Source organism: Dermacentor variabilis, chromosome 11, assembly GCF_050947875.1.
Source record: "Dermacentor variabilis isolate Ectoservices chromosome 11, ASM5094787v1, whole genome shotgun sequence".
Lineage (NCBI taxonomy): Eukaryota > Metazoa > Arthropoda > Arachnida > Ixodida > Ixodidae > Dermacentor > Dermacentor variabilis.
The window spans coordinates 71,622,888-71,647,693 of NC_134578.1; the positions used below are offsets into that span (position 1 = coordinate 71,622,888).

Genomic DNA, 24,806 nt, shown 5'->3' on the forward strand with positions numbered 1-24,806 from the left:
GTCACTGCAGAGGCCAACGTCTACCCGCGCTCTCACGTAGGAAGGGCAGTCGCTCAATACATGCCGCACACTCTCAGGCACGGGATGGTATTCGCCGTTCGGGCAGTTCGCACGGCCGTTGAAATGTGCATAGCATCGAGTGAAGGTGAAATCGCGGGGAATTAAATAGAGCAGGTTTGTTTGACCCCGCTTGGCTTTAACGGGAAGGTGGAAAGGTCCCATCACGGATCATTTTCCGCACGTGCCTGCAACAAATGCTTGGCGGAGCCCGGTAAGACATCGCGCAGTATTGCATAAGTAAAGGAATTCGCTTCCGTTTGTGAATACGGCGCCCCTACAATTGAGGCTTCGGTAAAAGCTGATGCTGCTTCAGCATCGGCTAGCTTCGTTACAATCTGAGTCGCAGTGATGATTCCCGTTGGAACGTAATGGGAGTGACCGATTTGCTGAGCAAGGTCGAGTAACTCCAATACGCCTAGTACCGAATTAAAAGGGGGTCCTCTCATAAAACGGTAAAATATTTGTGCGTTTATTTCGCGTCGGAGAACGCCGTCAGTTTACGGAGTATCTGGCAGTAACTGAGGTCATAGCGCTGGATTCACACGGACAAGAAAGACCACAGGACGTGTGATTTTCTATTACCTCAATTACTGCAACGAACCATCTGTCGCCCAAAAATATGCATATCTGGCAGGTGACAGAATGAAGAGCACCTTGTATGACAGCTCATTCTGCAGCTTCTTTTAATTAACTCTCGTGGGGTCGCAAAGGCCTCTGCTGGAACGCACAAAGTGACGAATCCATCTGTGTATACTTGTAGAGAGCCACCGTACAGTACAGAAACAACGTATAAGCTGCTTAAGCCCAACGGAGGAGATTCGCGACTTCTTAGCAATTTAGGTATTTCAAGGCGCATTGTTGGTCTACGGGCAGTGTCCCCAGAGGTGTTTACTGGATGTCGGTACGATCGAATCCTGAAGAATTAACATCCCAATGATGTGTCAGTTCAGTGGTAGATTAAAGTGGGGGTGGTAGTGAGAAGTACTAAGCATTGGACTAATTAGTCTTGCATAAGTTTAGGCGAATTAGCGCTTAGAAGGGCGCACACACACAAATAAAGAAGGGGTGGGGGGAGAGCTCAAGACATGGAGGGCAACAGAAGAGAGGAAAGGCGTGGAGGTTAGCCAGTGCCCTCAGCGAGCGCTGGAAGTGAAGTGTACAGCTACCCGGTATTTTAACAATATTGACCCGAGTACTTTGTTTATCCTTTTCCAGTGAGCGCGCGAGCGTCGACCGCATGGCACGTCAGCGCCTTATAACGGCGATAAGTGCCGAGATCACGATCATTAAGAAATTTATTATCCACGAACTTCAAGAAATATTGCCACAACTTCATTTAAATTGGAGTTGTGCGCTTTCTCCAGATATGTATGAGCTTGCTTTTTTTATTCCTATGTGGTTTCTGCAACACTATAGTTATGTTCTACTGTTTATCTATGTATTTAGCTCCACATTTCTGTGACAATATAACACTTTGCCAACACTTGCCCCCCCTGCGGCAATAGCCTCTTTTCGCTCTCTTTTTTGTAAGGAGTAACGCGAGATCTCGCCTTGCAGTGTTTCAGACTTCCTTGTGTGTGTATTACATACCTGAATGTAGTTGTACGTTACGTAATAGGCATTGCACGCATCAAGCACTGTCGATGTTCCTGCGCCAACCTATCGCTTCATAAAGTAGGTGTCTAACTTTAAGTTTACAGTTTCGACTTTTGAACCCGCAGGGAAGCATCGAACTTTAGACACCTTTGCAAGGGAGTGCATTGCAGTGTGTCAGTTTTTTTTATAAAGTGCCATTGTTGGAAGGACTTTCCGGCACGAAGAAAGAAAACAGCACAAGACATTAGACTACGAACTCTCGCTGCTTTATGTAAACACCACATTCTCATATACAAACTGCAACACACACATTCAGGCAAAATGTTTCACACGGGGAAAAAGGAAAGGTTGATGAATGCATTCTATATTTGCGCTGATGTAAACAAGTGACAATAGATGAGCTATGAAGGGTGATCGATGACGTAGAAGGGAAAAGATAAATATTTTCATAATGTCGTAAAGGTGGTGGGCGGTGATCTCGAGTAGGGAAAATGTTTAATACTGAAGACAAAATTCAGATCGTCAATGGTGGAGCAATTTTCTGAAACAATGAATTCAATGCATTCAATGATGGTTCATGAATGAATATTACTGAACGAAGAAAACATGGAACACTGCGTTTAATGCCTTAATTGCAGGTCCGATTGAAACAGGATTTGCGGGCGAATATTTTTACTTAAGACACATTAAATTTCACGATAACAAGCAATGTGCATGTCATGCTGTGAACAAACGTCGCATAGAATCGAAGAAAAGCTTTTGTTTAACAATGTGCACTCCAGGCGTAATAACGATCGTGAAGCCACTGATTCAAATCAACGTACACAGTCTCAGAAACACTCCTTTGTATTTTCATGGAACAGTCGGGTGAATGACAATTTCTTGATTTGAGAAACACTACGTTTCGAATATTCAACACTACTACCTTTGCGCAGCCAATAAGAATGTGATTCCTAAAATCATTCCAGGAGGCGATATCCGAATGGAATCGATGACACATAATGAGCTGCGGTAGTACTAAAAAACTTTGCTTACGCATTGATCCACAGTGAGAACAGCAAGCGGAAATAATCTTAACCTTTCTTCTTAAGCAGCAACCTGAGGTCTACATGAAAAAAAAATTCTGGCTAAAGAATAGGCATCTATGATAAACCAAGAATTCTACCTATTCCGCCTTAAGGGGTTGTTCTAGATTGAAGCGTTTCTCGCAGTAAAGTTTTGGTTAATAAGCGTTCCTTTTGTAATAAAGACGACGATTAAATAAAACCAGGGCACGTGCTTGGTTTTTACAGCTCTGCGGCTGCATCAAAACGCCACAGTATTTCTCTGTGAATAAACACCTTTACATTTTAGTGGGGGTGTAAGGTTCTTTCACACCTTTACACTTGGTTCTAATAAACACCTATCAGCTCCACCTTTCCTTTTTATATGAAGCAATACATTTGCCTGCTTATGGGAAGCACGGAAGCTTAACTACCGGAGTTCAATGTCTTTAAGCTTTGATCGCTGAAATTGCAGTGCGTTCACTGCTATTTTTTCCGGCCTCGTCTTCATTAAACTTTCGCACAAGTTCTCGGCGGCAACTATGCAGCACACGGCCGATGCATGACTCGAGCAGCTTCAGCTTTCTTCGAAGCGGTGTCGCCAGAGGCGCTCCGTTCGGTTGCATTGGGGCTCTCGGCGCAAGCTGTGGAGGAGGGTCTCGGTGACTTGCTGGGCAGCCAGCTAGCGGGCGCCCTTCGGAGTCACCTTGCAGACACAGTGGTGGTTGACCGAAACGTAGCCCCACTTGGCGACTCGGTTTTCGCCCTCTAGCGGTCGGTAGTAGAGGTACATCCAGCCCTTCCGTTCGGTGCACTCGCTGTCGTAGCTGCATCGAAATCGTGAGCAACAATTAACGAACCAGTTAACTTTGCAAGCAGAAAAAACAGATCACATTTTTTCGGGAGGGGGGGAATTTGCCGGAAATAGATCGACAGTAGCAAATTAAGACAAATAAAAAGCTTTCAACGTTACATTGCGCAGGAACCGCGACGGTGTTGCTACAGACCCATGATCCATCATCAAACGGCTGTACTTTTCAGATACGCATGGCTTCACTCCAGCCTTTCCTAAAGTCTTAAGTCTGATCAACGCCACCTACGGCGAGTATTCTGAGAAGAACTCTTTACGTCCCTAAACAAGCTTGATGTAGGTATTGCATAATGTTGGGCTAGTTAGAGACTTGATAGTATTATATGCTTCCAGAGAAACCAAGAGTTCTACCTATACGCCTTAAAGTGCTTACCTATATAAAAGAGTCTCTTTTTAATGTAAAGTTTGAGACAATAATGCTTCTTTTGTATTACATACGACGACTAAGTAAGACCAGAGTGTATGTTTCATTTCAATAGCTTTGTGACTGCATTAAGACTCCTAAGACTACAGAGTGTTTGCGTAGGTATAAACCCCTCTTATTTTCGTGGGGGTGGGAGGGTACTTTCAAACCTTTGCAGTGTGTTTAAACATATACCCATCGGTTCTAGTTTATGCATAAGAAAAAAAGAAAGTGATACATGTGTGTCCTCAAAGGAAGCAACGTGATATAACTGTATGCTTCTAGCGCTTTTAAGAAATAATGTGAACGGAATAACCCAAAAGGAACGTCTGTTTTTCAACTGATTTTACTCGGAGCACTCGCAAGAGGTCGAGTGCTTCCTACGTGGTCGAGCGCCCGTAAGTTTCAGGGTGCTTTGAAGCTTGCGAACCCGAATGGAAGTAATGGGAGTGCGCGAAAAAGGAAGAGAGAAGCAACGATTCGTGAATTCATATACTCACAGCCCGGAGATGGCCGTGCACGGGTTCTGCGCGGTGGCGCATCGATAGGAGAACACGTACTGCTGTATCTCGTCCTGCACGATCTCCACCTCGTTGCCGTCGTAGTCCTGCGTGCGGTTCAGCTGCTCCCACTGGGTGGTCGTCTGGCAGATCTCCTCCGAGGGCAGCACCAGGGCGCCGTCCCGCTTGTGCATCGCCCACTTGCGCCTGCGGCGGGGCGATCGAAAAAAAGAAAGCGACGTGAGCGCAGTGTAAGCGAGCGGTCGAAGGAACTGCGTTAATTAAAACCCCTTAAACTTCGTAAAGTAGCGACAGTCTCCTCCTCCGCCTTCACTCCTCCTAGTTTCTCCTCTCTTTCACGCTCCCTCCTCGACCGTGGCGCCGCCTACACCGCTCGAGCGTAGCAACGGAGCCAACATGCGCTCCTCGCCACTCCGTAGACGCTTCTCGAGCGAAAATGGCGCTGAAGCACGGTGCGAGGGCCCACGTGATGCTATTAGACCAATGGCGACGCGGCGTCGGCCTAATGGCGCGGCGTCCGCCTCGGCCAGAGGGTGCGAGGAGGAGGCGGCATTGTTCAGAGCGTGGCAGTACTTTACGAAGTTTAAGGGGCCTTAGCGTTAGCCACTACGAGGAGGACGATCCGGTAATTTGTAGGCGATTTCGACTACTCTGCGTCGGCAGCGACCTTTCTACATCTCAGGGTGTCATCCACTGTTCTGACTCGCCAACGACATTTCGAGTACAGCGCGCTACACATCAGCGAGACGGGAACGGGAAGAACTTGGGGGGTTCCCGCGCTAGGAGGCCAGGGCTCGAGATATACCACTGCGCGCGTAGTTTACTCTATTACTATTGTGCAACTATGGGTACCCGGCCCTACGGTTGTCGAAGAAAACGTAGGGATCGATCCTATTGCTTCTTATTTTTATGATTCACTTAACGAGATGTATAAGCACCGCAGCTTTATTTATTTATTTAGAAACGAAGTAATCGCATACGTCGCGCTTAAACAGGAACAAAGGATACATGCACATGTGCATCATACAAATGCGCATTTCGTTGGCCTGCAGGAAAGTAAGAACAAAACGCAACCATAACCAACAAACTCCTGGAAATTAGTACACACCGCACGCACGCTCGCCTGACCCGACTCCTCGAGTTTCATTCGTTCATCGCGATCGTTCGTCGTTCTTCTCGATTCGCGCAGCTGCGCACCCGTTCATTGTGCCACTCGAATGTATCCGCCCATCACCGCGTGAATCGTTCTTTACAAAAATTGGCAGTGGCTTAGCTCGGCTATGCCAGGATATACGTAGCGAAAGCTAAGGCATAGCATGGTTAGCCTTGCTTAACCTTGATTGCAAGTCCAGGTTACTCTGGTTGCCTAGCTATGTTGCCGCGTTTAGCCAGTCGTTCGGCGCGCTGTTCGTCCGTTTCTTGGGCGATTCGTTTGCTCTTCATCTCGTTCCCATGTCGATTCCAGGCCTCCTCCTGCTTTCCAGAATTGTCGCCGTCCATACTGGCGCCTCAACTGTGGTTGCGGCGCACGCGAGCTCTCCTTTTCAATCCTCATACATGTTATCAGGCATGCGACGCAGCTGGCGAAGCGAGTGGAGGCGAACGCAACGACGAGGAACGCGGTGTGACGTCGTGTGCCTTCTCGGATCACGGCCACGGCAAAATCGCAAGTTCGCGGCCAGTAAAGTTTTCGCTTTAAAAAAGAAGAGGGGAGACCCAAACGCGGCCCTTCTCACCTCGCGGCTAGGGCGTGGCGCTCTTTCCTCTCGGCATCCTTGGGCGCGGGAGGCTTCCCCTTGCCGACCCACAGGTGCTTCTGACCGATGGCCGGGTGCTCCTGGATGTGGTCTGAGAGCTTTCCCAGTTTGTCTTTGATCAGCTGCAAGTGGCCCTTGTCGAGCGCCGAGGAGAGCTCCCGCACGAGCTGGTCCGCGAAGGCTGCGGTTCGGGAACGAAACGTCCGCGCGTCACCGTAATGCATATGTTACATAATAATATTACATAATACGTAAGCATCATAACACCGATCGATCTCACAAATGTTCGCGTGTTTGCGACTGCCGTCGACCGCGGCCCCTCAACTTAAGAGTAAATATTCAGCTGCATTTTTTTTTTCGCGTTGTTGTCACAAGTGAAAGAAATGTCGAGTTCCTTTGGCGCTCAAGTTTTCCTAACGTCGCAAGGCACGAACGCTGTTACAGACAGATCAAACACAATAAAAACAAGTTGTTTCCATTTATTCCTGACAATAGAGAGTATGTTGGTACGAAAAGAAAAACAAAATCTGCTAAAGAATAATTCAATAAAAAATATTTAGTGCGGTAATTACTTTATAAGTACCCGCCGTGGTTGCTCAGTGGCTATTGTGTTAGACTGCTGAGCAAGAGGTAGCGGGATCGAATCTCGGCCACGGCGGCCGCATTTCGATGGAGGCGAAATGCGAAAACACCCGTGTACTTAGATTTAGGTGCCCGTTAAAGAACCCCAGGTGGTCGAAATTTCCGGAGTCCTCCACTACGGCGTGCCTCATAATCAGAAAGTGGTTTGGGCACCTAAAACCCCATAATTTAATTTTTTTTATAAGTAATCGATTTGATCAACTATGCACAATCTGAAAGCTGCCTTCATCGTGTCAAAAATGCTGTTATGAACTCTACGTTGGGATTCCAGTGCCTCAGTTTTTAGGCATCAAATTCGGCGTATGCAAGATGCACCATCTCCACCTTTTTTGGTTTATGTGATGCCAGCCATGCAACATAGCGAACTGGCACTGTGTGAATGAACTTCTCTGTTCTCGTGCGTTTTGAAACGCTGAAAATTGTGTGGGCATCCAGGACAAAAAGCAAGGTTTCTGATTTCCTGAGCAGGCCTCACGCTTCTATCTGCGATCGCTGCTCGTGCATGTAACCACTCCGCGCAAAGTGCAGACGTTACACCTGAACCGACGCGTTGTAGCTCGTCTAAGTGTCACAAGATCTGCAATCTTTCGTCCGGTCCTTTTCTACTTTCATCTCAACAAACTGCACTGCAGTGCCAGTATACGTAAGTACTTGTCGTTGTTGGCGGAGAGGCGAATAATCTCACCTTTCACTATGAGCTTCAAGCGACCGTCCTCAAAGCCCTTGCCCAGCTCTTCTCCTTTTGACGGCGCAGCAGACACTGCGATGAAAAGAACACAAGCACACAAATATTAAGTATGCTCACACCACAAGCGTGTTCATGTTTCGCTTACGAACAACTGCACCGCAAAATTTAACAGTTAGGAAACCTTATACTTTGAGGTTAAACAACTTTCGTTTCGGGCTGCATAGGGAGTCGCTTGCTAAAAGCGCATCTGAGGAAGACATGTAAGAGACGATAATATCACGTATATTTTTGCCACCATTCTACCCGCGCGTCTTAATTTGGTGTCGCTGTGTAGAGGAAAGACTCTATCACTCGATCGTGTACGTATCGCGTGCAAAGATGGCGCCGTTGTCGTTTCACGCATGTCGGGATCGGTGCTAAAACTCTCGCTCGGCGTTCAGAGAGGCGTCGTTCGGCAGTACGTTTGTCGATCCGCGCGGGAGTTGACAGCGTTCGAGAAAGCTCGCTCTGGCCATTGTAGGCATAATCCACCGAAGCCAAACATGCGCTCATCGGGAGTTGTGAGGTTTAGAAGCGTGCAACTTGTTGCAGAAATTTCAGGGTCGCTCGGCTATGGTGCCCCCCCCCCCCTTTCGACACGTGTGGTCCAAAAATGGCGAGAAGAAACTCTGGCTGCTAGACTTAGGGATGCCAATCCCCACCTTTGATCAGAGTGGGCACACTGAAGACAGGGTGCGAGCATGACTGAAATATCAGACCGCCCCCCCCTTGCTCTATCATAACTTAAGCGCATAAGATGAACAGGGAAAGTGGAGCCAACGTTTCGACAAAGAATTTCGTCTTCATCGGAGTCGAGTGCAAGACCTCTTGTTCGTCTCAGACATCGATTGCGCAAGCGCTGTTTATAAGTTGAACTCTCCACCTTCCTGCAAACACTTTGTGTCGTTTAGATGAACGCGTGCTGGTATTTCTTAACTGTGCCCATACCATTCTACAACACTTATTCAGCTCTATTTTCGTACCCTTCATTATCATTTCATCTTTTCTCGAGGTCTCCCGCATACTTCCGTTTCATGAAAACTGTGTCATCGCCTGACAAGGCTCAACACACTCCAGCGCGCATGTGTATTGTGGCCATATGCGCATCGCCATCTGTGCTATACCACTACTGATGCATCGGTCCCCGTCTCTGTTCTCTACGGAATTACGTAACCAAACAACAAATGCTAACTAAATGTCCGCACCGAAACAGATATACGCCGTCAAGCCTGTCATTTCTATAATAAATGGAACTTTCTTTTTTTTTCTTTACTGTTCAACTCGTTTTAAAACGAGCAGATTTCTTTAGCTCTTTTCATGTTTTCATGATCAGACCTCCTACTTTAAGGGCATGTACTTGCTCTCTTGCAAGCGAGTCACGGGATACTTTTGTTGCTTAAAGCCGAGACGTAAGAGTCTCTTTGGAACTTTCATTGTTCCTATTACACTCAATGGCCGCCGCTTCAACGGTAACCTAGTCTGGTTCAGAAATCAAGCAATCCTAAAGCAGTTTTCTTTTTAGTAATAAGTCAGCTTTCTTGTAGAAAGAAACTTTCGCGCATGGCAGAGTTAGAAACGCCGCATCATCATGCCGTTCCGTGCCTGAACACGACGGGCCCTTCAGGAAAGCCGAGTGCCTGCGAATTCTCCTTCACGCTATAGCTATCGTGAATCGCAACGGCGACGTCGCAGCTCGCCATGGGGGCATGTATACATGGGCGTACGAATACGTCGCAAAGCGGCTTCGGCAGGAGGGGCGACGCTTAGGTTTCACGAACCTGTTGCGTGTCGACAGGGCTTACGGCTTCAAGTTTGGCAAGGCCTCGTGCTGGTGGTCTCGTGCTCTTTCTTTAGCGTCAAGGGTGGTACCACAAAAAGCTTTTCCGCCGTGGCACTTGACAACACCCTATACTGATTGCAACAGCGGCGACCGCTTTCATAACGACCGCTGCTAAGTCGCCGAGTGATTCGTCGCGAGAAGTGACGTTTACGACTCACTGTCTTCAGACGGCCGCAGCCGTTATGGCCGGGAGGAACCAGCAGACAACAGTTCAAAAGTTTAGCCCGAAGGACACACCTAGCTTCCGCCACGGCCACTTTTCCCGGTCCCTTCAACTCGCCAAGCACCTTTTACTGCGGAAAGGCAGAAGCCATAAATCTTTTTTTCAGCGGCAACGCCGTGCTGCTCGATTTTGCGAAACTTAGCCGACGATCGTTCTTAGCCTCAAACAACACCACCGACGACATGTTTGTGGAGGTCGAAGCTGTAGACCTTGCTCCAAAGCACCGAAAAACGTGACTTTTTGGAATAGGACTTTTTGGACTTTATGGAATAGGACTTTATTGAGAAGCATGGAGACGATAGTCAAGCTGGCAGCATTTCATGCTACTTGTGATAACGTAATCGCGGATGGTCGTACGCTTGTATAATGATAAAACTGATTATGTTAGCCTGGATAAAATGATAGCGTGTTACTTGTAAGAACAATGAAGTACTGCTATCGGATGGCCGAACGTCGCCTTCACCACACGTTGAAGGACAAAAGCTGAAATTGCTAGATTTCTTGCGCATTCTTTGTGAAGTCCCTTCGCCCTTGGACCTACAGAATTACAGCTGTCAACTCAGAGGTCACGGTGACACTTAGCGTGCAGGAGCCCTGCAAATTCTGCGTTCGTTGACGTCTGGCAAAGCAGACAAAATAAGATAAAGAAAACAGAGGTACCAACGCGCAGCAACAAGTACCAAGAAAATAACTGCTACTTTCAGCAAGAAAAAAATTAAGATTAATCTTCGCACGAAAAGCAGCGCTCACGATTACAAGGAGTGCAGAGAAAGGAGTTATTTTGAAATACGCAATACACAGGACATTTTAGCAAATGGAAAATTGGGATCGACCTTTAAGTATGGTGAAGCTACAAGGTACACCCACACGAAATCATCAGCAAGAATGTTTCGATATTGAAGAAAAATTCGTCATGGTACTGTAAATGAACTCAAAATCACCTCTTTTCTCCACCTTGCGTGTTTTTTTGCAGAGTTCGTTTGCCTAATCAATATTTAAGCACTTCGAGCTGTCTATTAACTTGATCTCTTCCAACATTGTGCCAGCTTCCTGGTTGGACTAACGACGGCTCCCGAGTATCACTAGTATCCTATTCGATACTAGGACCAGAATGAATCACCCTGCAGTTGTCAAGCTTTCTTCCTGTCTGGAGGACCCGTATGAATTTACTTTGTAGCATAGGGCAGCTTTAGGCTGGATGCTATAAGTGTACCATTCATCCAGTCAAGAACAAGAAGGGTGTACCACTAAACAAAGTGACAGGTAGACCAGCGTCCAGAGTGTTCCACAAAGTTTGCATAGTGTCTGGTGCGCTTGCGATTTAGGCGAATCCTACACGTATTACAAGAAAATGCTTTTGTCAGCGCATGTTTAATCAAATATCTCGAAAACCTATATAGCCTTTTACAGCGAAGATCTATATGGCTAGCAGATTCGTCCGTCCTTCCGTCTGTCGCCTGTGCGCAGAAAACTCCTCCCGCGCAACTCTATGCGCATGCGCGAAAAAGAAAGAGACGCCGAGAGATTGGCTGCGCCAGTAGTGACGTCGTTGCTCTCCGTCGCAGCCGAGCGCACGCGCAGAAGTTTCTCTCCGGCTCCGAAATGGGAGCCGGAGTTTCTCTCCGACTCCTGAGGAGCAGGCAGCTTTCTACAGCAACGCCGCGAACAGAACCGGGAACCAGCTCGTCTACGCCATCTCAATGCTGCAGCCCGGGCACAATAACAGCCTCGTGCAGCGGAGCGCAAGCAGCAACTGTGTACCAAGTATCTGGCAGCCTACCAAGCCGTCGTTTAAGGAACCGACGAGATTCGCTACTTAACCACATAACCACATTAACCACTTAAACCGCAAGAAGCTGTTTGATGTACAGAGTGCTTGGGCGGTGATTTTTTTTTTTCGTTTTACTTCAAGGAAGCGCAGGGCACACTAGTCGGTATGTTCCTACATACGATGGAGTCACAATTATAGCAATTTGTAATTCTAAATGAAATGTTAATTGTGCTGCTGAACTTGAATGGAAGAGGAACGAGAGAGAACTTGAATAAGTAGTGGAGCCAGTAAAGCTAACAGTACAACGCTACGACGTAGAGCTCCGACGACCGACGCAAACACAATAGTCTAGGACAAGGCTCCTCTGGATATTCAACCTTTACACATGCTCAGCGTTTACTAACTCGCCGCTGGGTGTTAAAATTAGGAGACCTAAGTTTTGCATGCCACAACGCTGCAATGTAACTTTTTTTTGCGCCACCAGCATATGTGTCTAGCAAATAAGCAACTTCGTTGCCAGTTATTGATGGATATCTTGTATACACTCTGGTGTTTTTCAACTGATGCTCATTCACGAACCGAACTTAACAACATGAAATGCGCAGCAGCTCTGCCAGCCTGACAAAAGGAGCACAGATGCTAGCACATGTTAACAATCTAGTTTTCACGCCAGCGTTTCTACTGGAATATGCAAACAGATCGATATGACCATTAAAGCCGAGCTGGTCTTCAGATGCAATTCAGGCGTAGAGTTTCCACTTATCCATTCATATGTACGCACTAAACAAACCACTGACCAAAAAGAAAGCCTAAGAGGGTGCGCTTTCAAGCAGTGCTAGAGCAACCTGCCAGCGACAGGCCACGGATGTGTTTTAGTACTTCTTCGTTTCGCCCGAACGCCCAGAGTTTAGCGACGGTCTTGAGAGATGATTTAAGGAGGTGGGAGCGGTGGTGGGGAGGTTCCTACGCTCTTTGAACCGGCCGGAGCTAGTGCTTTGGTCTCTGTGGTGGGTCGACAGCGGGAGACGACGTCTATTTCTGTCTACGGACGTGTCTCTCACGGCTCAAAGGACGTATACGACTCCCGGCTCACTGCTATCGCTCTTTTTTTTCGCAACTCAGTTCCGTTGAGCGAAGGCGATGCGTTCGGCCTCATGTCTTTCCTTTGGCACCGTTGCCAAGTTGTGGACAAGTACAGACGATGGCTTTGCCCCCTTTGCGCGCGTCGTCGTCTGCATCGAAGCTCAAAAAGTTTTGCGCTTCTTGCTTTGGCCAAGATCTGGCCTGCTGTCGACGGCGGGGCAGTCGTTGAGCCCACAGACACCCTGCATCACGTGGCCTAGCACTTCTCGTCAAAGCCGTCGCTTGCTCTAAGCTTGTTTAGAGCTTTCTGTAGTTGTTTTTCCTTCGTCTGGGTGCAGCCAAGACGAGGAGCAAGTGTCCTTGGAACTGTCGTCTGCTAGGTGTCTCCGCTGGCAGGGAGCTGAGCTCCGGAAAAACTTGATCCAACAAAGGGTGGCAGGTTTTGTTTTAGGAAGCAAAGATGTCGCCTTTCTGTTTCTTCCGAGTACCACGGGGACGTTCCCGCGCACTCTCTTCTTTGGTGTCAAAGGTAACTATTACGTTAAGTTAGTGCTACCTAACGGTGACGTGATTACAGATACAAGAAAAAGCAGATAGGGCGAACTATTCTCGGCGAAAGGGTTTCACCAAAGAAACTCATACCCATGAATGTTCTCATCCTAAATAGACAACCCCGATACCTTTAAAGAATGATAACAGTGTACTTCTATTCAGAAATCTGTTCCCGAAATCATCCAGTATAGATAAGATTACCAATTCATGAAATTTGACATCGTAAACACCACAGAGAACGTGCACGGGGTATTTTCTAAAGATAAAAGAATTAAAGCACAGGGTAGCACGTTGTCGAAAAGTAATTTGTCGAGTGAGAAAATAGTAACACCTGCGTGGAACCTTCGTCAACCAGTAACTTGAAGTTCAAAAGTTTACTCTCACGAGTGCTAAGCATTCACCCCTGTGCAAGTTCACGCACGATTTCAGCGCTCAGCTCAAGCTTCTATTCGGCTTGAGAGACGCTGTAGAAGAGAGTTTCGGATTAACCAGTTCTAGCCTATTGTAGCGATTTCGCGACAAGCCGAATTTGAGCTCATAAATCTAGACGAAGCATTTAGGCGAGACAAAAATCTGATTTTTACGTCACGTGTGAACATCAAGCAAATGCATGATAGCGTGCTCTATCTCAAAACAACTCTTTGTGCAGAATCGTTCCAATGACGTTGAACACTCCAAGAAACTCGTTGAGCGATATCCATTCTGGAGCATGAATGGAAATGGCCGTCTCTGAAATACCGACTACTTTACAGACTGCCATAAAATGTAAGACGGTTCACCCGCCTAACCTGACTTTCTTCAGAGTGTGAAAACATGCAAACTGGACATTGTTTTGCGCTAGATGCCCGTTTCAGCAGTCTATGAACGAGTCTACAAGTCTCACCCGGGGTAGCAAATGGCATGAAAGTAATTTTGTATGTTCTCACTCTGCATACGAGCGTTTTAACTGCAATTCGAAAGTTTTTCTTCAGGCAATATAGATTCAGGTTATTACAGGTTAATTTTGACCATTTTGCCTACTTGAACTTCCATTGTCAACATAATTTTTGTTCGTGGTAGTTTTCCTTTCCTTTCTTTTTGTACTGTAATTCCACCGGAATGAATGCTGCCGCCACCGCCCGAGACCTCGTCCAGATGAGCACAACACCATAGCCATTAGTCCCGGCAGCCAGTGCCCGCCGGTTTGAACTGCTTTCATTCTGGACTTCTGCAGAAACGTTACGCGTACCTGCTCTCAAGCAAACAGACTAAAGTGAGGCTAACACAGAATCCTATTTTCCAATTAGCGTTGAGAGAAAGAGCGAGATAGGAATGACATCTATTATTCCCAAAGGAGCTGAAGCCCAAGTTCGGGCCTCCTGGTAGGCTCATGCTTCCTGGCCCAGCACATTCTTGAGGGGTTGCACCAGACTGTGTGGTACAGGGCGAAGCAGGGACAAGGTACGCAAGAAAAACAAGGAAAAGCGCTTTTTGCCAACTGAAATTTCATTGCCCTCGTCCCTGCTTCGCGCTGTACCACACAATCTAACTAGGCCAAACCATCATCCTTCTAAGTTGCACCAGAAGTGACCACCGTAGTTTTTGGAGCTTTCGGGGGAGAGTGGTCCACTCCTCCCAGTTGCTGGGACGCTGGTTTGGCGGTGGTTTAGAAAGTATATTGTCTCTCTGAAGATGTAGTTGGCAGGGCACTCCCACAAGATGTGGTTATTTGATGGATAGGCGCCCGCACGGTTTGCAAGTGGGGGAGCCCGGGTCCCTGTTAACATAAATGCGTGATATGTGGTGCAAGTAATGTGTGTGTCTGTGCTTTTCGTATGATTGAGAAGTCCTCTCTCGAATGCGTGTAGGATGGTGTGTTGAGAAGTGCTGATCATGCTTCCCTGCGAGACTTCGAAATATGTAACTTTTCGTTCCACTGCATTTTCCGCTCTTTTGCGGGGTTGTAAGTGTCTTCGAGGTAAGCGAAGGGAAAGAGTGACAAGTTGAATCAAAGAGACAATGGGGAAAATAAGGCGCCAATTTACACATGGTTGCCTGCAATATGAAGTGCTATCGCGAGCGGCGAAAAGCGTGGCAGAAATGGTCACTTGCAAAATTTGCTTCTTGGAACGATTAGCACATTCTAGGGTGAAAAAAAAAATGAAAACACGCAATTCTGAGCATTTCCGACCAGGGAAGCATACATATACGTTCTCTACAGTGCTGCGGTGTAAAATAAGAAATTCACGACACTATATGCTTACTTTTACCCAACAGTCCCCAAAACATAAAGTGATCTCGGTATGATACCACTTAATCTCTACAACAACTGGAGTTGCCTAATATTCAATTTAGAGAAGGTAGTTAACTTTACTGGTCAGCGCTGACAAAGCGCAACATATATTAATGTGCGCCAATACAGCTCTACTGAACCTAATCAAAGTGTTGCCGTATGTTATAGCTGTAAACCTCCTTAACCGTTCCTAGTAATAATTAATTAATTACACGACAGATTGGCGCATTGATTATACGTTACAATGAGTTTGTGGATCGAACTACCACCCTATGGTATTGGGCTGCTAAGCACGAGGTCGCGGGATCGAATCCCGGCCACTGCGGCCGCATTTCGATGGGGGCGAAATGCGAAAAACACCCGTGTACTTAGGTTTAGGCGCACGTTAAACAACGCCGGGTGGCCTAAATTATTCCAGAGTCCCTCACTATGGCGTGCCTCGTAATCAGATTGTGCTTTGGGCACGGGAAACCCAATATTTTAATTCTTTGTTTTAATTTTTACTGCCCCCGTACTGGCCGCCCAGCGCACGATACCGACGCGCTTGTAGAGCCTTCTGTCTCGACACTCGCTTTTGACGTGAAACGACTTTCATATCGGTCAGCCTAGTGGGTCGCTCGCTAAACCACACGTAACGAAAACATGCAACACTAGTATCATTTATACATGGTGTCCCAACTATCACGCGTCAAGATATTAAGAAATGCAAATGCCGCGTAGCTGTACAAAACAAACAAGGTAATGTTGTATGCTGTCGCTTGGGGATGCCCAGATCATTTTATTGTATTCCACCTAATTACACAATTGGTCTTAAATAATTATTCAACTAGTCAAATATTACAGTTCGATGAAAAGTGTTAAAGATAAAACTGTAGAGCAATACGAGAAACTCCCGATACAGGCTTCTGTAGCTCAATACGTACAACATAAAAGTGTTTTTTAGAGCGTGAAAGAAGCCCGCGAATACACGCCAAATTGCCGTGCGACTGGACTCTCGAAGCAAAAGGGGAAAAAGGGAAGCGTGCGTTCCACTGTGACCTTTCTCGACCTACCGGCTAGCTTCACCCACTTGACTTTGTTTAAGGCACACTAAAGGCAAATACTAAATCGACGTGGACTGTTTAAATACATTTCCAGAAACGTCGCGAATCTTGTTTCGTGCGAAGAAAAGACTTAGTTTGCGAGAAAATTTCATCTGAAGGATCCGAATACCTTTTTCGAAATTCAAATCTCCCGCTTCCCAACCGCGGGAGTTGTGACGTTGCATACGCCATCCCCGCCCTTTGCTGCCGTCGGTGAGTAAAACGGCGCCCGACAGATGGCACCACCGAGCCAAGACGGAGCGGTGGATTCGCCGCTGCAGCTGCTTTTTGGTCAAGTGGCGTAGACCGTTCGGGCATCCCACGACATCACGTGGAAGTTCAATTCTCTGCTACTTGTAGACTGAGCGAGTTTCGCGAGCCAGCAAAACCAGCGCAGCACTACGTGATCAGGAAAGTACCGAAACGCGAAAGCGTGGGCGGCGCAGGGTCGAGCAAAAACGAAGCCTTTCGACCGCCCGCGTCGTTGTCAAGGGTAATTTCAATGAGTTCTTTTTTTTCTAAACATGAAATGGAACTGGACAAGTAGCATTTTATTTCATCCATTTCATAATACGAGGATGTTTTTAGCAACAAGTAGCTGAGTACTAGTGACACAATTTGACTGAGGAGTGCTTTCGTCATCGGGCAAGTGCTTGAATGTCCAGGGGGAGTCTAACCTTGTCCTTCATTTAGCTTGATTTCTCTATTATTAAGGCTCTGTTCGCGATAATATTGACGCCTTAGAGATTTTCGAGCACTAACCTATCGCTTTAGCTTGACTTAGTATTTGTCTTTAGTGTCCCTTCAAGTTCTTGCATTACGATTTTACACACCTCCGGACACCGCGGTCGTTTTCGTGTGATGAAAGTGAGCAATGCTTAGATGCCCTGAAATGTTGTTAACCTCGGCGCCATTATTTCACCCTCTAAGGTAGTAAGCTAGTAAGTAAGCTAGTAACACCGTGTGCACCGTGGTTTTGGCGCACGTTGAAGAATCCAAGGTCACCAAAAAATTAACTAAAGCCCTCCGCCCTTCTCTGGGACGTTGAACCGCATCAGTCTATAAACTGAGCAGCATACGTACGCATGTACTGACACGAGGTGTACACAGAGGCTAAAACCCAATTGCCCCAAGTGCCCTTGATGTTCCTGGAGCCCCGTCCGAGCTTAGTGTACCGGACTATTCAGAAGCGCGCGTAGGCAAGGCGGCTGCCCTATGTAGCGCTGCCAACAAGACGCCTCTGTGGTTAACATCCCTAACATTTATTCTCTTCCTATTCTGGCTTCCGTTGCTCAGCATCGCACAAGAAATTTTGACTTTACAAAGCCTGCTGGGACACGCACGTATTCGGCAGAAATTCACGGTCTCTGCGTAGAAGCTCAGGGGAAAAAAATATTCTTAGAGACATTTAAAAGTAAAAAAAGAAACAGGAAAAGCACCAGTTCAGAGCGAGCACCCAAATGAGGCATAAGTAGGCACAAATGTGCAAAGGTCCTGCTAATGCGGGAGTGTTCACAACGGTCAGGCTACTCTGCTGCGTTTTGCATGAAGATCGTGAGAAATTTTATTTAATCTATCCCCCGATTGCAGAGGCACCCGCTCGCGTTGGCTGAGTTCATTGCAATGCAACTTTGCTAATTAATTTGACTAATGATATATTACACTTTAAACTAAATTTAACTTCGCCAACTATATTAAAGCACGGCTTTCTTCGCGACCCTTCCCGTACTTTCCTAACCATGGCTGCAGCGTGCTGCATTTTAACCCCAATAGCTCATATTATATATAAAAAAAAGAAGTTGACTTCTGCGTTCGACGGTGGGTTCGAACCTCGGTCCTCCAGCAAAGCAGTCCGTAACCAATAAGGTCACAAATGCGTGCGCACTTATATCGTGCCAACGTCAACTAGCTCTTTGGGAGTTGCGCAGCATAGGTTCGCGAGAAAAAAAAAATACGCGCGCCGGTGCCAATTTCCTTTACGCCAAAGACGCAGTACGGGAATGGACAAATGTATAGCGTTTCACTAACCTCTTCGCGAAACCTTCGCTCTACCTATATTTCAAGATGTGTGTTGCGTCTGCATGATTTTTGCAGCTTCAGTTCTGTGGCATCTTGTCAATGTAGAAATGCACTACTTATGCACACCTTATGTGTCTTGTAGTGATATTGCGATTAGTAGCATTTATTTCTTTTGATTCAACATTCTTTGTCTTTCTTCTGTGAGCGCGAATACTCTTGCTTTTCTCGTGCGTCCAATACATTGGCTTATTTGTTAGTCATAGCCATATGAAGCAGACAGGCAGTGAAGCCAAATAAGGCATAGGGAAATCAACTGTTATGCTCAATTGAACTGAAACAGTCAGGAAAGGGGAGAAGAAACTGCACGAAAAGACAACTCGCAGCCGGCCGGATCGGCACCCCCCCCCCCCTCATCTATCGCAGTACGCATGCGTTCTTCGCGCTTATTGGTTTATATTGTAGTTTACGAGGGTACTGTTAATTCGTCAAATGCGCAAATTGTACAATGGGTTTTCGCTGTTGCATCAAATGTCCGTTCTGATCCCTCATGCACATTTTTCATCTACTGTGTAATTTCATCTGCATCGTGTTTTCTCTATCGCATGCTGTTTGTCTCTTTTGTGAAAGCTATGGGCCCGTTAAGCGGTTCTTAAAAAAAGTACTAACCCGTCGAGCAGTCGTACAAAAGCCATTACGAGCTTTAAGGTTTCAAGCACCCATTTAGGGCCCTCTGATGGTGATGTACGGAGTTTTGTTCTGCAAGGACCAATGACGGCCAAAGAGCGTCAGAGCACTCTAGCCCTAAGCTATACGCGCATGCGCACAAGGTCTATTTGGCTTCTGCACAGTTCCAGGCCAATGCGGCTACCTGTCGCGATTGTTCTTAAATCGCCCACAGACCCCGTTTCACGAGCGCGGATGAGCTCATAACGGCTGCCTCCGCCCCGATCACACGTGGTACAAAGTGGCACTTACGCGCAGACACCGCAGTGACGAACTCGAACGGAAGAGGACAGGAGCGGTTGTTATCTGTCCTACGAGCAGGTCGTATGGGCACTAAGCCGTGCTCCCTTAAGGGCTGCAGAAGATAGCGCCAACCTTTCATTTTCACATCGAACCACTTCCCTGAGCAGGTGGGGAAATTTGCCTTTACCGTTCACTGCCTGTCCTGACGGCTGAGCCACCGAGTCTTATTTGCGTATCGCTCTATAGCACGTATTATTAAAAAGAAAGCTCCGAGAATAGTACTTAAGGAATTCGTATTCCCAGAAGGTACCCAATTATAGCATTCGATCCTCTCTGGCATTCAAACCTCTTTGTCTTTCCTTTGCTCTTATCTCTCTCTCTCTCTGGTTTCCGGGTGTCAGGTTCCCTTGCTTTTTATATGTTCTCACCATATCTTAACATCAAAAGCCATCAAACATGGACACCAAGGACAACATAGGGGAAATTACTTGTGCTTAGTAAATGAAATAAAAAAAAAACTATAAATTAATGGAAATGAAAGTTGATGAAAAAACTACTTGCCGCAGGTGGGGAACGATCCCACATCCATGCATGCGAAGGCTGTGGGATCGTTCACCACCTGCGGCAAGTTGTTTTTTCATCCACTTTCATTCCCATTAATATATCGTTTCTTTATTTCATTTATTAAGCACAAGTAATTTCCCCTGTGTTGTCCTTGGCGTCAGTGTTTGTTGGCTTCTTATCATATGACTAATAACAATCGGGCCCCTCGGTTTATCCCTTTTCTTCTCGTTTCTCACCATATGTTGTCGTCTATGCCCAGTTATGCGTATACACGCAGTAATTCTGAAGGTGCACATTTTTTCCCTTTCCTTGAATTAAACTTAGTTGCGAGTAGTGCCTCGTTTGTCTCTTTCGAAGTGTCGTTCTTTAGATCCGGTTATTTTTAAACACGTGACTCCTCACCGCGAGCGGCATCGATTTCGCGGGGTCCTGTGTCTGGCGAGCGACAAATACAAGCACTAAAGATGGACTGTAAAAAAAGATGTCGTGAATGTGGACCTGGTATTCTTTTTATTTTCTTTATTCCCACCAAAGTACCGCAGGCATCCAAAAGGCAACGGTGAAGAAAGCTGAACACATGACTGTGCAAGCTATCGACTACGCACGCTGTCGAGCTGTGAACAGCTTGAATGGGTACTCATATATTGATTTTTCTGAAAACTGCCGGTTCTTCTTGTGACTCGCGAACAATGAAACACACTAGTATTCATTACCTGGGCTTTTTGATCCGCTGTGGTGATAAAATAACAGGCGGTCTTTAAAGATGTACTTTGGGCGCTTTTCCCCACAGAGCTGTAGCGTGGTACACGCAGTACACCCGATGACACTGCGCGATCCTCCGAATTAAAAATGCATGCTTAATATGTGTTCAAACTGTTGCTAGACATTTCGTGTTTTGTGTGTGTGTGTGTTTTTCTCATGGTGTGTAATGCGTTAGTGTCAGTTTGTGATTTGTTTTTGGCCAGAAAAATAAAATGGTGTAGCCCCCAGAAGCTTGTTGCTACCAAACTTCTCGCCCTCGCAACACAGTTAAATATTCTTACCCACCCGCCTACCCCTTCACACACCACTCACCTGCATATCAACATGATCTTGGGACCATGACCTCGCATATCACAGCTACAAAAGCGCTGCTGCGATTTCTGAACCATCTGTGATGCGGACTGAGTGACCGTCAATATTATAGAGCAGAAAACTTACCACGTCGGCGACATCCACAGTGAACGTTCTCTTCTTCTTTTAATATTTCCCTGCCCTTTTCTCTTGCCCCAGTGTAGGGTAGTCAACCGGGCTCAGTCCTGGTTAGCCTCCCTGCCTTTAATTTGTCATTTTCTCTCTCTCAATCGCCTGCATATCATTCCCACAGTAATCCTCGCCATTGATGTCCGGCATGCACAATAGATACAAATCACACACGTGGATGCTGTCAAAATCTGCACCTAATTAACTGCACGTGAAATCTCTAGGACTCACTTCATTTCGGCAGAGGCTTATTCGGAAACAGACAGAGAGTACGCACGAGTAATCAGACGCAGATCGGTGCAAGAGAGCCCGCCCTCACATGTTTCATTTAGAGTTACCCCCCGCGGTTGCTTAGTGCCTGTGGTGTTGGGCTACTAAGGACAAGGTAGCGGGATCGAATCCCGGCCACGGTGGCCGCATTTCGATGGGGGCGAAATGCGAAAACACCCATGTACTTCGATTTAGGTGCACGTTAAAGAACCCCAGGTGGTCGAAATTTCCGGAGTCTCCCCCCTATGGCATGCCTTATAATGAGAAATGCGGCCACGGTGGCCGCATTTCGATGGGGGCGAAATGCGAAAACACCCATGTACTTAGATTTAGGTGCAAGTTAAAGAACCCCAGGTGGTCAAGATTTCCGGAGTCTCCCCCCTACGGCATGCCTTATAATGAGATCATGGTTTTGGCAACTAAGACCCCTTAATTTTTTTTTCATTTACAGTTGCGTTCAGAAGACAAAGTTTCGTTTTTCGTATAACACGAGCCTACGATCACACACAAGAGATTCCGAGATGTGTTGGCGCTTTTAAAAAAACTCCTAATTCGCTTCTGTGACACTGAAAGCACTGGGTTGCACATCTTCGGTTCACTCTGAAAAGAAGAAATTTCAACTCGTCTCACTCGTTGTCCTAAAGCAAGCCAGCATCTTTAACACGTTCGGAAAGGCCACCACCACCACGCCGAGGTTTCAGGACACGCCAAAACCAGAACCACCAATACCATGTCGTGACTCTACGCAAAGACCAGGTTCAAAACGAACCATTCTTGAATGGCGCGTACACTTAGGGTCTCCCTATCTCATCTGTTTCGTGAACATCTGATTCATCAATATGTTAGCTTCTTGTGAAGCTTTCTCTAACTAAACTGGGCAGGACTAGATCGACTACTGACCTTGCGCGAGTGAGGCCGCCAGGTATCCACAAAGAAGTAACAGCGCACCGGCAGACGTCCGTCGACTCACGCCGGCGCTGGCAGCCGCGTTCCCGTCAGGTCGCCTCATCGAAAAGTACAAGCTAGGCAGCGATGTGATCTACCTTCAAGCGATCGCTCGAGCAATATCGAAGTCCGTCGGTTGAGTCGCGGTCACACGCGGAGGAAAGAAGCACGTCGTCTCGGGGCACACACGAGGGTTCAGTTTGGCGGCGCACACCGACGACCGCGGGTGGGAAAGACAGGGTGAGCACCCCACCCCCTCCGGTCTCCTCGCCCTCCGCCGGGTGTCTCGTCCAACGCACCACCAACGAGGAGGCTCGCAGCCAAAACAAACGCTCGCACACGCACGCACCGTACCTCACACTTCCCTCCGACAACACCCGTCACGCACGCACGCACTATCGGCTAAAAGCAAGACGAAGGGTAGAGTCTGAAAAAGCGCGGCAACTCTCGCCTCGGTTCACGCGAGTCGCACCACACGAACCGGGTTGGCTGCGTCACAGGCGCTGCGTCGACGCTGGAAGTAGCCGTCGGACTGCGCCGATTCGAGTGCTGTTGCTGCTGCTGCGTCGCTGCTGGCGCTTAGGGCCGCCCGCCCGGTGGGCCGGTTTGTTTGTTGACGCAGCTCCGGCGGCTGCAGCGCTTGGACGGCCGGGCTTGCCGCTCGGGGCATGGCGACGGCCGAGCTTCGAGAAACGGCCAGCCGCAGCCCGCGGCTCGGTGCGTGTCTCTTGGGCACGCGCCTCCTCACCCACTCGCCGATGACGTAGTTGCGGTCTTCTGCATCGCCCGTGAGGTCGCTTCTAGGGACACCAACCTCAGCCCGTCAATTTTGCCTCTTCGGTCGCTGTATGAGTCTTGGGTGCTAGTCGATTCAATGCCCAAGTTCAGTGAATTAGGCCATGCGTTGTAGCTTTTGGTTCAGACAGTCGATGGCCAATAGGAAGAAAGGTTAGCGCTGGTCACTGTTCTCCAGGACAAGCAATCACGAGAAGCGTCGATTTTTACGTAGTTGCAAGGACGCCCGGACGGATAATATCTGTGGATCAAACGATCGAGCGACTGCCCATCGGACTGCGCTTTTATAGCACTCTGAAGCACGTGACATTCACAGGGGTCACGAGAGCAAGAGCTGCTGAAGAGCAAGCGTCAAGTACGCGCTTAACGCTCTTCTTTTTTTTTTCTTTTTAGCGTAGGTGTGGGCTTGTTTACACAAAAAGAGACTAGCTTCTTCTCGACCACTCGATACAGAGGGATGCCTACTCGAAAGAAAGTGTTGACGAAGAGATCAGGGTGGAATGCCTGGGAGAAGCGAAGGGCAAGATAAAGGCGGCAGGACTGATAGGACATGTACGGCTCGAAAAACGGTGAAAGAACCCTCCTGACACGGACTCCACTCTCCTGAAGGACCCTCCCGCCGAACTACTGAGACCAACGGGTGTACCCATGCTTGAAGTCGCGGACGTGCAACCGTCAATCGAGTGTCGCTAACAATTGGGCCGCATAGAACGGTCGTGCCTGTCCGTGGGCGAGGGATCCATGTTGCAATTCGCGCGACGTGACAGAGCTTGCGTGGCACGGCAAGGACACGAGAGCACGTTGCAGTGCTCCCTTGACCTGCATGGCGGCCACTGCTGGATTATTCTCGACATCTCAGTGAATTACGACAGGACAGTTTTACTTGTTAGGGATGCAAAATTAGATATACAGCACAGGGATACGCGACGGACAGGAGAGCTGAAACACAACGCACTGTGCGAAGACTATATCCATATTTGTAATCACGGGCATACCAGAATTGGCTTCTGCACTTAAAGTTGCAGCTGATGAGCTGTAAAATGAGAGTGTATTGTCCACTTGCGCCATCATTCCAACTCCGATGATTTCCCGAGTCGGGTGATCCCTGTGCATGCTCAAAACTGCGAATTTAATGACAACGGGAGAGGGATGGCGGGTTTTTCAGTGGGCAGCAATCCATTCTTAATGTGCACGTTTGTCATTATAATAATGCTTTCTCACTCTATTGTTGTCGCAAAGGCCCCGCCTACCCGGCATGGTATTTTCTCACACTTGAGGGGTATGACCTGCGCTACGTTCTGTGTAGACTTATTATACTTCCTCTTTCAATTTTGCACGCGTAGTAAACTTTCCCGAGCTATTTACCTCAGTGAGCAGTAAGCACAATACACGTGGTACGACACTGTGTCCAGAACGACGTGCGACGCATCTGAAAGGCAATTGTTCAGACTATGGCAACCGACGGGAGTCTGATAGAACTTGTTTGAAACCTGTCGCATGCGGTTATTGATAAAGCAGATAATTTTTCGCAAAGTATGATGCGTTGTGTTACATCTGTCTTC

The 24,806-nt window shown here is 47.5% G+C and overlaps 1 protein-coding gene across 1 annotated transcript; it reads right to left on the reverse strand.

The window, feature by feature from the left end:
* Positions 1-1,900: 1,900 nt before the first annotated feature.
* Positions 1,901-23,139, reverse strand: LOC142563163 (uncharacterized). The gene is made up of 5 exons (XM_075673710.1): positions 22,405-23,139; positions 7,579-7,653; positions 6,231-6,432; positions 4,474-4,680; positions 1,901-3,526 (listed from the first exon to the last, which is right to left on the reverse strand). Exons 1-5 carry the CDS (start codon positions 22,511-22,513, stop codon positions 3,382-3,384), a joined length of 738 nt encoding a protein of 245 aa, XP_075529825.1. The 5' UTR covers positions 22,514-23,139; the 3' UTR covers positions 1,901-3,381.
* Between the last annotated feature and the right edge of the window lie 1,667 nt (positions 23,140-24,806).

Bases quoted from the DNA above. Each gene is read 5' to 3' on its own strand.
- LOC142563163 (XM_075673710.1), bottom strand. From the start codon at position 22,513: ATGAGGCGACCTGACGGGAACGCGGCTGCCAGCGCCGGCGTGAGTCGA. The intron at 7,654-22,404 runs GTCAGTAGTCGA...TTTTCATCGCAG, and splicing joins GGCGGCCTCACTCGCGCAAG to TGTCTGCTGCGCCGTCAAAA. The intron at 6,433-7,578 runs GTGAGATTATTC...CCCGAACCGCAG, and splicing joins CTTGAAGCTCATAGTGAAAG to CCTTCGCGGACCAGCTCGTG.